General features: G+C 39.3%; 1 protein-coding gene across 5 annotated transcripts in view; it reads right to left on the bottom strand.

The window, feature by feature from the left end:
• Window positions 1-17,420, bottom strand: part of TMEM161B (transmembrane protein 161B) — a 50,516-nt gene that overhangs the window by 3,042 nt on the left and 30,054 nt on the right. For 4 of the 5 annotated variants that reach the window (XM_004586214.2, XM_058656400.1, XM_058656401.1 and 1 more), the window contains 7 exons: window positions 17,052-17,149; window positions 15,581-15,737; window positions 8,849-9,000; window positions 8,278-8,338; window positions 7,681-7,821; window positions 4,984-5,097; window positions 293-467 (listed from right to left, as the gene is read on the bottom strand). In XM_004586214.2, the coding sequence (XP_004586271.2) occupies window positions 293-467; window positions 4,984-5,097; window positions 7,681-7,821; window positions 8,278-8,338; window positions 8,849-9,000; window positions 15,581-15,737; window positions 17,052-17,149 (898 nt within the window). Of the gene's footprint in view, window positions 1-292; window positions 468-4,983; window positions 5,098-7,680; window positions 7,822-8,277; window positions 8,339-8,848; window positions 9,001-15,580; window positions 15,738-17,051; window positions 17,150-17,420 lie in introns of those variants that run through there. The other variant, XM_036497571.2, reaches the window with a different exon arrangement.

Below are 17,420 nucleotides of genomic sequence, written 5' to 3' on the forward strand. Positions count from 1 at the left end.
CCATACACAGAGTAATGCTATGGAAACGGACTGGGCCACCAAATCAGTGTTTCCAACCCTTAAATTACTAAGTCTAAACATCTGGTAATGCTGCGGGCTTTCATTAGCATTAGCAGGCACACTACAGATTGGTCCAACACAACTGAAAGGATCAGTTCAGTGAAGAGGAACTGAGAACCTTCCTTCACTCAGTACAGTACTGGGTATCACTATCTACTAAAGGAAACAATTCCTTTTTTATTTTTGTAACAGCGTGTGCTACTTCTCATTTTGACTATGGAGTAAAACTTACCATTTTCTGTAGTTCAACTGTACTTATTCGTCCTGCTTCCTTCTTCATCTGATCCACACACTTCTGAGCTAAGTTGAGATATGCTTGGAGGTGACTTCGCATCAGGGCCAAGCGCAAGGCACACAGCAGGATGATCAACCAGAGGCGCAGAGTGTCAAATGTAGTTTCTGTCATTCTACAGATTAAAAAGTTGATACAGTGCTCTCAAAGACCACAATATGCCGGTTTGCTAGCTACATACTAATGTTCACCACAGAAGAAAAAAATTCCACTTAGCTACAGCTGGAGGCACAAAACCACCTCATTCTATCACAAAGTTATAGAATGCTTTCCCTGTGTAACTGAACTGAATCAGTATCACAAAAATATCCTAAGTAACAGAAAATAAGAAACACAGGGCCCGGCGGCGTGGCCTAGCGGCTAAAGTCCTCTCCTTGAACACGCCGGGATCCCATATGAGCGCTGGTTCTAGTCCTGGTAGCTCCACTTCCCATCCAGCTCCCTGCTTGTGGCCTGGGAAAGCAGTCGAGGACGGCCCAAAGCCTTGGGACCCTGCAGCCTGTGTGGGAGACCTGGAGGAGGTTCCTGGCTCCTGGCTCTGGATCGGCACAGCACCGGCTATTGTGCTCACTTGGGGAGTGAATCATCGGATGGAAGATCTTCCTCTCTATCTCTCTTCATCTCTATATATCTGACTTAGTAATAAAAATAAATAAATCTTCAAAAAAATTTAAATAAATAAAAGATCCATTACCTACCCTCCTTCATGGGGGGAAAAACGTATGAAAAGAGAAGCTAAGGGCTCTTAAAGTGAAGCTGAAAGCAAAGAAGGAATCCACATGACAGAAGTCAATGTCTATTTATTACTAGCTACAATTTTACCTGATTGTTTACATATCTCAATGGGGTTTTTATTTTGCTGTTTAGTTAGGACCACTGGAAAATCAAGAATTCTGACGCATGAAGCAATCAGATGCCTACAGTAACCTAGCCTGCTATGTGTGGTGGCTGGCTTGGTTATGAGGAATTTCTCAAAGTCAGGGTCAGGATGCCATGAGAAAAGGTGCCATTATGACAGTCTCAGACGCTAGGCTACTGGTGAGGATTCTTCAAAGAACTTTAAAAGACCAATCTTCAATCCACTGGTTCGCTTCCCAACTGCTTAAAATGAACAGAGCTGAGCCAGATGCTTCAACGGATCTCCAACACTCACCATCACAGGGGCCCGAGTACTGGGGCCATCCTCTGCTGCCTGTGTCAGGGTATTAGAAAGGAGCTGGACCGGCAGCAGAACAACAGGGACACGAACCAGTGCCAGTGTCATATTTAAAAAGAACGGTTTCTGCTTTGATAAAGGCCACAGACCATTTTTGAAAATAATGACTGGACCATCCCTGGTACGTACACTAATCTCCAACACACATCAGGTCCTTAACAAGACTTTTGGAATCAATGAATTCATCTGCCAGAAAGGACCTGGCACCTAGAAAGTCCTCCTGAAAGTCCAAGAAACATGAGGGCAGAACGCAGATGTAAAGAACAAATGGGAAGCGATTTTTACAGTTTTATAACACATCTCCTCAAAATAGGTTTCATTATCACCCAGTCCCTCCTGTGAAACAAGCTAACGGTCCAAGACTTGCCAAGTTGCTTGGGGAATAATGTTTAGGAACATTGCAGGAAACAGAGTTAAAGTACACAATTCCGACTGAACCGTATGAAACGGAGGTGAAAGACGGAGACAGGACAAAACCTGGACTCTGCTTCTTTCTACAAGATCATTAATGCACAGGGAAATAAAAATCAAGAGAAAAATCCATTGGTAGGGAAGAACTGTAACATTTCATAAGTACATTTCCACTGTAAGGAACAAGATTAAGAAGTCATTTATGTGAAAATAACAGTACACAAGATGCAAGGCAATCCACAGCCTAGAGCCTCCCTGGTCTTGCACCACAAAGAGAACAGACAGGCAGCGTCTTGAAGACAGCTATTTCCCAGCCTGTGAGGCTATCAGGCCATGAATCAGAACTCAGGATAATAATCATTGAACAGTACTCTGGGACATATAGGCCAGCTCATAAAGCTAAGCTGCTGAGTGAAGGTAGCTCAGGCAGCAGTGTGCACTGCAGGAAAGAGCTGCACAGAGATGACCTCGATGGCCGAGCACGCCAAAAGGGCCTCCCCGCACACAGCCCTTCTGGTTTCTCTTCATGTGCTCAGGGAACACACAGACTCTGTTCACCTACATCAAACAAAATTTTTTTCACTGATACAGCATGCATGGATTTAAATACATTTCCAGGTTGGAATTGCATTATAACCCTTTCACCTCTGACTACAAATAAAGGTCTTTGCACAAATCAGTTTCTCTGTGACGGAAAAAGGACTGGTCACTTCACTTCTCCTTCATCCGACCCTGACAGCTATTCTTTCACAACTGACCACATGGGCTTTGGACTTCAAACAAAATCAAAAGTCACTTCTGGCTAATCACTTCATCATTAACTCACAATAAAAGAGCAGAATGCAGCAGAAAGACAACTTGTACTGGAACTGTTTATAAACCCGGTCAAAAGTGGAGATGGGAGAAAGAGGCAACAGGTGCAACGAAGTAGGCTTAGGCTGGAGCAGAAACACAAACATTGTGGAAGATCCACCTGAGGGGAAAATCTGATGCCAGTTCCTGCAAAGCAAAGCGTTCACCAGCCAGAAATCGGAATAAAGACCAGTCAGGCTGAAAAGCAGAAAGCGAATGCTGATGTAACTCCTTAACGTTTAACAAATGCCAAATCTGAAAAATGTCTTAGCCACAAAATTAAAGTTATGAGTCTGTTAATCTACCTATAAATGAGAGATGGGACCAGTAACCACAAACTGGAAACTTCTGTAGGAATGAGATAAAATATGTAAAGCACTAAAACATAGCATAATAAAGGTACAAAATGGATAGATCATAAATACTACTTTCTCTGTTGTTCCAATTAATCAGATAACTGAATCATAGAATATGAAATTGTTTCTATGACAAATATGCAGGAAAGACTGGGAATGGTTTCAGTATCAAAAGCATGAACTACAAGTATCTCTGAGATTTTATCTAGAATCGTAGGATCCTGAGTTTTATTTTTATTTACTTGGGGAATTTATCAAGTTAGAAATACCATTATGAGGCCTAGTGTGATAGCCTAGTGGCTAAATCCCTGCTTGACTATGCTGGGATCCTATATGGGCACTGATTCATGCCCTGCCTACTCTACTTCCCTTCCAGCTCCCTGCTTGCGGCCGAAAGCAGCTGTGGACCCTGCACCTGCACAGGAGACCTGGAGGAAGCTACTGCCTTGAACTGGCTCATTCTCAGCCATTGTTGCCACTTGGGGAATGAACCAGTGGATTAAAGATCTCTGTTTCTCCTTCTCTCTGTAAATCTGACTTTCTAATTAATAATAGATCTTTTTTTAAAAAAAGAATTCACTATTAAAAAAAAAATCTGTCACATTCATTGCTGACTATCTACGCCAAGAGGAATTCTGCATCAATCTAGAAGAAGTACGTAATATAAAAAACACAATGTAGTGTCAGCAACTAGTCAAGTTTTTCTATTTTAATTCTGAAGATACAAAGCAGTGAAAGGAACATTCATTAAGCACTTAATTCTAGCTTGTCCACTGAACTCCAAAGGTGACCTTGTGAGGTGTGTCCCACTACCTTCATATCCAGCGAGGGAGACAGAGGCCCAGCAGGATTACCTAATGATGTCAGGGAGAAGCCGAGCTGGAGCTGAGCTTTCTAGCACTCCAGAGTTACACAAAGCTAAAACAGTATGCACCATTTCAATACCTTTTACTAAGCTATTTGTTTTCCTATGGCTTCTTTCTGTTAAAATATAGCTGTATTAAGTGGATAAATATGAATTAGTATCAAACACTAAATTATAATGTCAGGGCATTGTTTTTCAATTTTATTTGGTGCAACGATAATACAATTATTGTGGAAAATGCTCTCATAAATTTTAGAGTTGAAAAGTATAATGCTTATAGGTAAAAATGTCATGTCTCTAGTTTATTAGAAAAATAATTCACCAGAAAACAAAGCCAAGTTGGCATCTAGCCTGGTAGGTTTGATGGCTAAGTCCCACATCGGAATGCCAGGCCCCAACACCTGGCTCCAGCGCCTGACTGTGTCTTGCAAATGAATACCCCAGAAAGCAGTGGTGATAGCTCAATGATGGAAGAGTGCCCACCGAAGTGTGAGACCTGGGCTGGGCATGCACCTTTGGGCATTAAGGGCATCTGGGGAGTAAACCAGTGGATGAGAGCTCTCCCTCTCTGTCTCTCAAAAAAGAAAAAAGAGCAAGGAAGAAAAACTCAAAAAGGATGAAACAATCTGAATGATGTTAACAACTGTGAAGTATAGGGACTGTCTTTATAGTACTGTTTCCTTTACAATTTCCACACTGAAAAAGTAAGTACATAGGAGTAGTTAGTACAGGATATTCATTTATGAAGACCCCAAAAGGATAAATGATAGTTTGTAGCTCCCATTTTATAGCATATTTTAACATTTCTATTAATTCTGAAAAATACAGTGCATAATTTATCAATGAAAACTTAAATATAAATAAATGACATTTAGGAGAGCAGTTTGATTACATAATGAAACAAAAATTAACCCTGGGTACCCATACTTACAAAGGGATACTTTCTTTACCCAAAGGTGGGTTCATAATGTAGTCTTTGGTGATTGGCTTTACCCAGAGCAGAACCATAAATAAAGGTGCCAAGAAGTTGATATGAAGTAATGTTCTGAAAGTAAGAAATAAGTATAAAAATCTAGAAATACAACACACTAACATTATAAAACCTGGATGTTATTAAAACGAGTGGAAGACATTATTTGTAGTACTACTATCATACAACTTTGCATTTATTGTTACCATTTAGCATCAATTTTAGTCTTTGAGATACTATGGCATTACCTTGCTTTTCAGATAAGCATGTTTAGATTTCAGCAAGTTAAATGACCTGATCATGGCTTAACAAGCTACAAGCAGACACAGGGCTAACATTCAGATGTGTTCACCTCTATTCTAATGTATTCTTTCACAGTTCTACACTACACCTGTGATTCAGCAAGTAGGAACTTTAATCTTACACAGTCAATAAATACAATACATTTTCAATACAGAGAGGGACAGTTACTTTTTGAGAGCAAGCTGAAACAAGGTGCCTGCCCGTGACGCACAGGGAAGGGCTGGTCATCAGCCAGGGCCCTAGCCCCAGAGAGCACTAAGCAACTGGGCCTGACTGCACCGACCGGTAACTGTGGAACTTGCTGACATTCAAGGTTCGCGTATCCTGCTTAAATTACACTGTTAACATCACAATTGATGCCCACACTGTCATTTCCTTTTGGTTGACTATGAACCAATGAAACTAACCTTCCTAGCTCACATAAATCAAGGGAATAAACAAGGGAATGCACTTACATATATGACACAAGGAGTTTTTCAGGTGTGAGCACTAAATTTATTAATAATTGCTGTTCAACTTTATGTCCCTCAAAAATACATGGCTAGTAAAATTTTTCTTAAAAATGGCAAATTCTTCAGACTATTTAATTTCTGTAAACTACTGCCATCATTAGCCATGCCAGAGAGCTAAACAGGAGGGTTTAAAATATACAGACACAACCATTTTACTACACCAATACACAGGCAAATGACAGTGAGCTGTGTGAGAAAATGGGGCTCGGTCAGGAACCTGCGACCATCTGCCAGGGAGAGTTGGCACCTAGTTCTCAGTTCTGCTATGACAATGAGTGCGAGCGCCCAGCCATGGACGGATGAGTGTGCTGTTCTTTGTGCCAGTCATGTCACTGTCACACAGAACTAGCTTGCCCACACCTTTGTATGAAGGCAGGGTACAACAACAACACAATAAGGGCTGCAACGAGCCAAAAATAAAACAAAACCCCAAGTCCCTACTGGGGGAAAAAAGCCCCATTTTGCTAAAAAGGACTCTAAACTGGGCACCACCACCCCCGCCTTCCTAACCACCACTAAATGCTTTCCATGTTTTCATAAAGTGATCCTTTCATCCCCTCGCTGGGTAAGCGGCGAGTGCGGGGGAAGAAAGCCACAGTATTAGGTATGCAGTGTTGCTAGGGAACACTCCAGTACCCAGGAGCAGCCCACAGCGGCTTCAGTTGCTTGTGAAGGGCTCCTCTCCACCCACCCTTTTCAGCTGATTTAAATCCTAACACTGGGGTTAGTGGGCTGAAGTGTACGTACAGAGGACGGGAGAACCAGGTTTTGTCTTAAAAGAAGCCATTAAAGAGACGGTGGGTGGGAGCCAGGCAGTATACAGCCCAGAGCACGCTGAGTAAAGGAGTATACGCTGAGAAGTCAGAAAGGGAAGCAGGTGCACGACGCACAGGCAGAAGAATGGAGGGAAGGTAGGAAAGGCGACTGTCAGAATTAAACTACAGGAAAAGAAACAGTGAGAGAGAGAAAACGTGAAAAGACCAGAGAACTGGCGTCATTACATCTAGGGTATTAAAGAGCAGGTATGTTAGGAAATATGGCCACTCAGGGAAACTTAATGAGCATGAATATATGGATCAACGTGGAATACTGCCAAGTTGGGTTTCCACTGGAAAACAAAATGTTAAGATAGGAACATGGATCAGCTACGAACTAAACAGAAAGAATCCTGCCTTCCTGCCAAGGAAATAACAAAAATCTGTGCCAATCACAAGAATATAGGAAAAAACTCCGAACTCCATGTACAGATCTACTACGACTGGACCTGTACTAAACTAACACAGAACTCGGGAGGGAAAAGGAACTGTGTAAGCACAGGATTACATCACCAAAATATACTTATTTTCATAATTCTAACAAATAGATTAACAACTTCAGTGAAAAATAGTAGCTCATAAACAACTTTTACTTTGAAAAATATCTTAAATATTACAAATGAAAACACTAAAATTAATAAATTTATGTAACATTTAAACCAATACTGCTGAATAAAATGATTCTATTTATTAAAACAGAAATTCCCATTGCTCTACATTGAAGTTGCAGAGATTACTGCATCACAAGCCTCTAAATGAATGAGGCTCTAACATAAACATTGGTATTTCCACTTCAACAGATGGAATAATTTTAATAATTAAAGACATATCATTTTTTTTAAACTCAAGACTTAAGAGTAAGACTTAAATAGAAGAAATTATTCATAGTTGAAAGAGGAACTGGTGTAACATCAAATGGTTACTTAGTACTTTTCATAATAATTTATGATTTTATTACAATAATATACCTTCATTAAGATGGAAAACATATATTTATCTGCATGTGCTTATGTACATTTTCCGCTTACTGTGTAATTTTTTCTGTTGCCAAATTCAGGGCATCCAGGTGCATTTGAGCCAGTCGCAATCCAGGAAATGTCAAAAAAGCCCCAATGAGTGAGCAGAAAATAGCCAGGAAAAATTTGAAAGTAAGTTTTGAAACAGGACCCCTAAAAATAAAAATTTTTTTAAAGTTGATGAACTTTATAAGTTAACTTTCTAGGAATTTTGTTTCTACTGATTAGTCACCCAATAAATTACAGTAACTCCAAAAAGACTGCACTTAATTCAAGATCTCGGTCAACTGTAAGCTAAACAATGCACCTCATTAATCACAGTCCTAAAATCTCAACCTACTACTGCAACATAAAATTGATACATGACTTAAAAATCTAAACTTAGTTTACTCCCTGAAGGCAGAGAAATTGAGTAAGAGAAAAAATCTACATTAAGAATTCTATCAAAGATCTAACAACACCGCTGCAAAATTTCAATGTTTTTACAAATGACAGCCCAACTTAAAAATACAATTCTTTTTACTTCTTTAAGACAAACAATCCTTTAGTTTTTATACTTTAATATAAATGCAAAATCAAAACCTTAAATATTATTTTTCAAAAACTTACTGAGATTCTACACCTTGCTTTTCAAGAAACTGCATCGCACTCTCTGAAAAATTTGTAAACCCTGCAAAGATAATGATAATCATTAACAAAGAGGTAAAACACAGAATCTTACCTGGGAAAAAACATGCTAAAAAAGCAGTATCTTAAATTTTGATGACCAGCATAGCTCTTTCATGTGTTAATTACTATGCCATAATGCAATGAAACTTGGTTATGAGCAGGAGGTCTTTGAAAGCTTGCCTTTGATACTTGCACATTCCATGACTGTGCATAAAATTTGCATTAATTCTCTATGTGAGTAAACTTCAGCATTATCAAAACTTATTTGAGGAAAAAAAAATGAAAGGACAATGTCTGAATAAAGGTTAACAAAAAGTTGCCTAAAACAAAAACGAAAAAGTGGACTATTTAAGATTAATGATGGTTAATTTAGCAGAACAATTTTTAATTCTTAAAATTAAGAAATCCTCATGGATGCAGCTATCTCAAACACTGAAAAAATATTCACAATAGATTTAAAAACTGGATTTAAACAGCTAAATCTAGTAACAAACAGGTTTCAATAGATTACCTGTTTCGAGTCCAAATTCCAGATAGTTTTCTGTTACAATCAAAACTGCCATTGCTTTGACGAAGAAGAAAAGGCCAAAGGTGACACAAAGGGATCTCTCACCGCCGTCCTCGGCTTTAAAATAGTGTGTAGTTAATGAAAACAGAACTCTGCTGCAGAAGGGAAGGTTGAGGAAAAACCACAAAGATCTTTGTGGGAGCCACACACAACTCTGCAGAGGACCTGAACCCTCACAAAATCTGACGCCAGCTCCTCTACGACCTGGCCATCTGCCTCTCAAGAAGGAAGTGACGAACAGGTGAAAGTATGAACACTGAACTCTAACTAGGACATACGAACAAGACAATGTGACAGATGTTAAGATTTTCAAGACAAGGAAAACTGTACCCACACATCAGGATGCAATCATAACACATACTCACGTTTCTAGTTTATTGAGAGGTTATGAGAAAAGCTAGGGCAGACATTATTTTAGAAAGCTACCTTTTGGGGCATATTTGTCAAAAACTTGATACAAACAGAAAACAGGTTGCAAGAATCACCTGTCATTACCCAACAACGGAAATGGGAGAATTATCAGTAACTGCTTAATAATCACTGACCAACTGTGGTATATAGGGTCATTAGTTCACATGAAGACTGAACAAACACACCCAGGGAAAAGGAAGTTCCAGCTAAACGCTTCAAAAGAGCTACAGTCAGCACGCACACTGACTTGAAACTTGTCAAGAGCTTATCTTACCTGAAATGCACCCTTACACTAATCCACCGGAAATCAATCAGAGCACGACGGGCAAAATTTGGCTCTCCGAGGCGAGATCAATAAGAACCACGGAGGACCTTCTTCCAGACTCCACAGCATCGGGAGTCACGAAGTCCTCAGCTTGGGCCCAGCTTTACTAAGCATCTCACAATCCTCAGTGACCACACCATTACCATGCTTTACAGAACACACACACACAGGGAACTCTTAAAGAACAAAGAAACATGGCAGAGAGAAGTAAAAACTTCAATGTAGGGTCCTGTATCACAGCGCAGTGGGTAAGGCCACTGGCTGCAGTGCCAGTATCCTTAATGGTCATCAGCTCATATCCTGGCCACACCTTTTCCAACTCAACTTCTTGCCAGTGTGCTTGGGGAAGGGCAACACAAGACGGCCTCGGCACCTGGGCCCATACATCCATGTGGGAGATCTGGAAGAAGCTCCAGGCTGCTGGGTCTGGCCTGGCGCAGCCCTAGCTTTTGCAGTTTTAGGAAATGAGCAAGCAAGATGGAAGATCTTTCCATGTTATCTCTCCTCTCTGTAACTCTGCCTTTCAAATAAATACTTCATTAAAACAAAACAAAAATCCCAAACCTGCGCTCAAGCGACCCTGGATCCAGAATCTACATGTCTGCTAGCTGATGCCACAGCAGCTGAACTACACAGAGTTTAGCAGAACGATGTGGGATCTTAACATTCCGTTCCTGCTAGGTGGTATTTTGTGTTGTTCCGATGTGTTATTTCTTAAAATCACCTAGCATTACTGTGTAAATTTTTTTCTTCAACATGTCAATCTTCCTTTTGTCTAGTAGATATGACACCGTGCATATAGCAGTACAGAGTTAACACTGGAAAAATTACCTCGATTTTTTTTTAAGATGTCTCCGAAAGACAGAGTTAGAGAGGGAGGACATGGAGAGACTTTCCTTTGCTTTACCCCCCAAAAGGCCACAACAGCCAGGGCTGGGCCAGATCAAAGCCAGAAGCCAAAAAGCTTTATCTGCATATCCCAGTGGATATAGATACAGGACAAAAGCAACTGAAACATCTTTCACTGCTTTCCCATGCACAATAGTAGTGATTGGATGGGAAGTAGAGCAGCAGGGACTTCAATCAGTGCTACAGGCAGCTTAACCCCGTGCTAGTGTTGGCCCCAGTTGGTATCACTTAAACGGCATCAATTTAAAGGAACAGGACATTGGTTTTTTTTCCCCAAGATTAATGAGATTTAAAACAAATTATTTCTACTAGAAAGCCAGATACAGAAAGGAGAGACAGAGAGGAAAACCTTCTGTCTGCTGATTCACTCCCAAGGTAACCACACGGTTGGAACTGAGCTGATCTAAAGCCAGGAGTCAGGAAAGCGCCTCTTCCGGGTCTCCCACACGGGTGCGGGGTCCCAAGGCTTTGGGCCGTCCTTGACTGCTTTCCCAGGCCACACAAGCAGGGAGCTAGAAGGAAAGCAGGGCCGCAATGACAGGAACCGGGGCCCATATGGGATCCTGGTGTGTGTAAGGCAAGGACTTTAGCACTAGGCTACCACAACAGGCCCTGATTAATGGGATTTTAATATAAGCACATTTAACTCCCATCTCTAGTCCATGAAGGATAAAGTTCTGTTCCCAGCTCTAGTGTATGAGGATTCCTTTCCCAGTTTAGAGTCGGACACTAAGCATTAATTAGGATCTCTATTTAAGCAAGGCTTGGCTGATTTCACTGAAGCCTAACTTTGTAATACTGAGGTAGGTTTTCTTTCAGAAAGCACAGTGTCATCACATACCGGTCTTCTTTGGAACCACTGGTTTACCTAGAGATCTCTTCTGCTACTTACTGGAATGTGCAAACCTGCTGTGTCCATTTCCAGAGGGAATGCAGTCAGTTCCAGACTTTTTTCTTTTTATAATGGTCAAAAGCAATACATGCCTCAGTGGAACAGAATTCTAAATTCCGACCTTTTCCTCAGCTAGTGCTGTGTATTACAGCGCTCGTGATGCTGGGCAGCACGCCAAAGCAGGGCTCCGAAAGCCTCCCATTTGCAAGGGGGACAAACACTGTACACTGTCCTGTGTGCTAAGCTGTGATGGACAGTAGGTTAGGTATACTTCTATTAAATGCACTTTCAACTTAAAATGGGCTTATAAAGACTTCATTACAAGCTGAGGAACAGCTGTCCCTGCTTTGGGTTTTATGTGATCTTCCTATTTTTAGTGCATTTAATGGCAGCTCTGCTGTGCCTCAGGTTTAGTTTTTTTGAGGGAGCAAAATTTTAATTTTAGAGAGCAGTTGGTTACGTGTCCATGTGGGAAGACAAAGGAGGGAAGAACTGGGCATCGACCTGTTGCCTCTCCACAGCTGTCCCTATGGCCATGTCCCCACACTACTGATTGTGGAATCCCGTACCTCTAAAATTAAACTGTAGTTAAAAGCAACTCTCTCTCCATGAAGGCCAATCAAGACCAAAAAGCCAGGAGTCAGCCATACACTCCAGAGCGTCATCACCCTCGACAGCAGGCCACTCTGCAGTTTCAGGTGGCAAACGCTTACATGGCGAGTGCAATAGGTTCCAAAGCGTGAGGGACTGATCAGCAGGAGAGAGAATGGTAAGCTTCAGGCAGGACACAGCACCGCCGTGGCCTCTGATTGGGCAGACAAGTCAGCAGGGCAGCCCAGGGGACAGGCCAAGATCTAAAGCAATGTGGCTATCACTTTCTGACTTGACTGTCAGTCTGGGGGCCATTCTATGAGAAGCTGAACGTGTGGGCAATGCTAGATGAGAGTGTAACATGTCAAAAATTAACATGTACATTTCACACTGAGATACTTGAGATTTTGTCCTTAAGTAGGACTCAATGAATACTTCGTTTTAAGGTTTTTCTAGCAGTTTGTGAGAAAGGAATACCATGTTAGGCATTTGTACTTAGAGATTGCACTACATTAAATGACGCGTGATAAGAGAACAAGCATGCTTCATCCTAGGATCAGATTACATCTAATTTGTTTTCCTTTAGTGTTGACATAGTTTATCAATTATTCTAGGTTAACAAAGTTTGCTATTAGGTGCAATCTGGAAAATTTCACTTTGGTACTTTGGTAGGTCTTTTGGTCAGAGAAGTTGTAATTCTTAGCAACACTCAAAGTGAGATACAGAAACTATGTCTTCAAAATTATGAAGAGAAATATTAATGCTGGCGATGTAGATTCTATATCCAAATAAATGCCAAGTAACAAGGAGACAAAATTAAGACACTTGCAAAGCTACAAAGTCCAAAAACACCTTACAATCTGCAAGCCGTGCTGCAAAGTACCAACAAAACTCGGGAACAGAGAGAAAAACACTAGTTTCTGGAAACGGGAAGTTAAACTTTGGAGAAAGAAAATTAGAACTCTGAGGATGACCATCAAAAGGTTCCACAATTAATGGTTATGTTCCTGGCTAGAAAGCCCAGGACAAAAGAATGGAGGGAGAAGAAGGGCCAAGAAGTTAGACGTGACCTGCTGAACAACCACTAATATTCTGATGGAATTCATAATCAGCACAAAGAAATCAAAAATTTATAAAGACTACAGAAGAAGACAGTACCTTACAATACGCATACATGGCTAGAGCCTGAATATGATCTGGCTGCTAAATGCGTAAGTTAATGGAACTAAGAGGCTGAAAACTGAATCCATTTATGCTGTTTCCTGGACCTTCGGGAAGTGATTAGACTGTAGCAGGGTAGGGGATCCCAGGACTGAATTCTGGTTGCTTTCTAAGGAGGGATCTAAGCACATGCACAGACATGGACATGCAAGCTTTGTTGTCTCCTGACGTGTGATCCTCGCTACTGCACAGGGAGCCCGACAGCAGAAAGAACACTACCACATGAAATGCCTAGAACCATGAACCAAACTAAGTCTCTTTTCTTTATAAAGCTGCCCTGCTTCAGATATTTCATGACAACAAAATAAGTAACATCGGCAGTTCAAAGCATTATACTCAGAAGTAGAGATTTTTAAAAGCCAGCCAGCCAGCCAGAAAGGTAACAGTAAGGAGAAATACACCAGACTATGGAAATGGCTGTTGGTTTCATTATGACATTTTTAGCACTGACTAGATACAAAAAAATTATGTACACACATACCATTTGATAAAATTAATCTTTAAAAAATTCAATATAGGGGCCTAGAGTCATAGCCTAATGCTAAAGCTCTTGCCTTGTATACGCCAGGATCCCATATGGGTGCCAGTTTGTGTCCCAGCTGCTCCACTTCCCTTCCAGCTTCCTGCATGACCTGGGAAAGCAGTGGAGGACAGCTCAAAGACTTGGGACCCTGTACCCATGTGGGAGACCCGAAGAAGCTCTTGACTCTCGGTTCCTGTTGTTGTGGCCATTTAGGGAGCGAACCAGTGGAAGGAAGATCTTTCTCTCTGTATCTTTTCTTCTTGTAAATCTGACTTTACAATAAAAAAAATTTAATTCATTGTAGATTTTAATAAAAATTTTATCTGTAATTCACTCTGAAAAACAAAAGGCATGTGATATCCTGGAGTTTAACAGAACTTAAGATAACATACAAATTCATAGCATAAATTACAAATTTGTATTAATCTTTGAAATCCAATGCAAGAAAATAACGTCTAGGCATTATGAATTCAAAGATCATGAAATGACTATGAGGATCAGTTAGTACTAGCAACCACTATATCATCTTAAATCTAGAAGACTTCCATAAACTTTGACCTTTATAGTCAAACAGCCCATGTATAGCAATGTATTTCCAGAGTAAACAGAACTAAACTTGTATCTTATTTTATGAAAGAAGTAAACAGGCTGCTTTTCTAAGTGTCATACTGCTCTGTCTCAAGAATAAATACTTTTTTTTTCAAAGCCTAATATCTGAAGGGCATAATAACTTACTAAAATAACTGAAAAGAAACATGAAAAATAGCTATCAGTAATTATCAAGTTAAATATTTTTGGTGTGTTGCACATGATTTGATAATCTACGGACTGATGTCTATTCTGAGTGCTATTCTCATATATTTAATTCTGCCTAACCACACAGCATTTCAAATGCTTGAATTCAATACTGTCGTCTTAAGAATCCATGTAATATTCTTTAGCTGGAGATGTTTCTCACTGGCATGCATGGTCAGTATCTCTACTCAATACACAAGACTCTTAATGAAGATGTTGACTCTTAACAGCTTTATTCTGGTCCTTGTACCAGATAAAATGCCTTTAAAACCATCAGGCAAATTATTTGTATTTCTTTGAATTTTGCAATCGTTTTGTTTCTCTGTACGTATTATCAATTCAACTGTAAGCTCCTGTGTGCCTGTGTGTGTCCTTAAGTATCAGCATGTCTGGAAGCATCCCTGGCATATTGGCACTGGTGTCCTAAAGAGGTCTCTGGCCGGACTAACTACCTGCTGCAGAGCTGTACTCTTGGACGCCTCCATCATCATCTTCCTAGGGCTGCTTCTGGCCTAGCTGTTCCCCCAGAGCTCTCTTCCTCAAGGAGTCTGTGTCTTCCTCCTTCTTGGGTTACTTCCTCATTCTGCTGGAGATCAACCTTACCTCCTGCTCACACTGGTCCTCCAATACCAGCTTTAGGCAAGCATATTTTCTTAAGACCTTGCATTTCTGAAAACATTTTTTCCTAGTGTATAAATTAACAGACCATATAAGAATGTAATTAAAATTTATTATTTTTAATCTGCAGAAATACAGTATTAGTTCTCCATTATAGAACGCCAAGAAAACAGAGCTCCAGTGTAAGAGTGGCATCTTTCTGTATAACTTCAGAAACAATTCACCTTTATCATTTCAAAAATGTTTTCAGGTGCATAAAGTAGCTTTCAATAAAGGAAAAGTTCTCTAATAACCTAAAATCACTTTCAAATCACAGTGAGCTTTAATGGTTGTTAGTGGCAAAAGGAAAATGCATTCCTAAATTTACCCTCATGATGTTTTGAAGGATACATTGCAAAAGACAAAACAAGCAGGCACCAGACTAAGCTGATGTTCATCTCCTGCGCAGGCTTCATCAGACTGTAATAGACTTCAGTAATCACATACACCACGGTGGCGGCCACTGTGAAATCCACCAGCCACTGGTATTCTGGAAAGTAATGCAACGCTGAAAAAGTAAGATTTTGAAAAGGTTGTACTTAAATCTTCATAAACAACTCAATGGGGACTTATGCACAATATTATGAATGTTAGAGTTTATTTCTTGGTTTGCAATAGAAAGTTGATGAGAAATTAATAATATAAGAAGTAGATCAAGAATGTTAGCATCCAAAACGAACTTTCATTATCTCATAAGATTGAAATGATTACTCAAAATTATTTAACCCATCAGAATACAGTTTCAAATATGTAGATGCTTTAACTAAAATTATAACTTTTGTTGGATAAAGATCCAGCTACAATACTCTGATGTTAGAATTTAACTTGATCTTGGAAACAGACACTTACATCACTTTTCTCTGTGACATTATGAGTTAATGTAAGCATTAACTGATGAAGGATTAATAACTGCATACTACTTATATAATTTTGTTACTTATTACAGTAATACATATACTTTTTATTCCTGCTTCTGTCATGTAAGAAAAGCTGAAGCAATGTTACTGGTCTTCCACAGAACTATATTCCCTTCAATTAACTATTTTCAAGAGCTGAAAATAAAAACAATCCCATCACATTTTGATTTTCAGTGCTTTAATTTTTTTATAAGGTAAAAATATTCCAGTGTACTTCTAACAGAGCATGAAGGTAGTCCAAAATTTCAACATCAGTTTTTAGAAAGACTCCAAAAACTACAAGTAAACACCAATTTATACTCTTCCACTGGCACATAATAAAATGATCTATACTGTTTTCAAAAAGTTTTAGCTGTACAATGTAGTAATAATGAAACCTGATGATAAAAATCTTCACAAAGAAATATTTTAAAAATGAAATGACACTTACAGACCTATTAAAATATCAAAACAAACTAACCAAAAAGCATAATTGAAATCAGGAACACTGTAGTACATAGCTTAATGAATACAAGCCTTCACTTTTGAAAATTCTAAATATACGTGTAAATGCAATTTTTTAAGTGATATGACAGGCTAGTATTGAAATAAAAAACAATGATAAAACTTGAGAAAATCAGAATTGCGATCTCAGCTTTGTAAACAGAAACTGCAACTCCAAGATTGAGTACAAACGACAAGCTTGAGTAGTTATCCTCTTCCGAAAAATAATACAAGTTAGATGGAGCAGAAAAGAAATTTAATTCAAATGAAAGCACTTTGAGATTATAAATTAGTAAAAATATTTCATATTCTGTAAACTGACTTAACAATTAGAGAAACATACAAAATAATCTAGCCATAAAAATATAAAATGAAAATATTTTTACTATCATAAAATTAAGACTTGCCAAGATTTCCCTTACCTAAAGTATCCACTTCTGTAACTGACTTTGTTTCTAAATGAAGGTCAATATCCTTGGGAATGGTCAGTGGTTTACTTTCAATGTGACCATTGTATTTCCTATAAAAACCAACAAAGGAACAACAAGAGCAAGTATAGTGTTATCCAAAAGCTCACATCAAATTAATATAAACTGGACTCGGAATTTCACAGTGAAAAAGAAAGTCACATTTTCTAGTAATTCATCAAAAAGGAACTCACTCAAAACATTTTTAAAAGGGAATGGCAAAATGTACATGTAAATTTTCTGATTATGAAGCTCGCCAGGAAAATCTAGCTAACTAAATTAGAAGTTACCTAATGAATAAATAATTATCTAATAATTGTTACA

Source organism: Ochotona princeps, chromosome 28 (assembly GCF_030435755.1).
Source record: "Ochotona princeps isolate mOchPri1 chromosome 28, mOchPri1.hap1, whole genome shotgun sequence".
NCBI classification, from domain to species: domain Eukaryota; kingdom Metazoa; phylum Chordata; class Mammalia; order Lagomorpha; family Ochotonidae; genus Ochotona; species Ochotona princeps.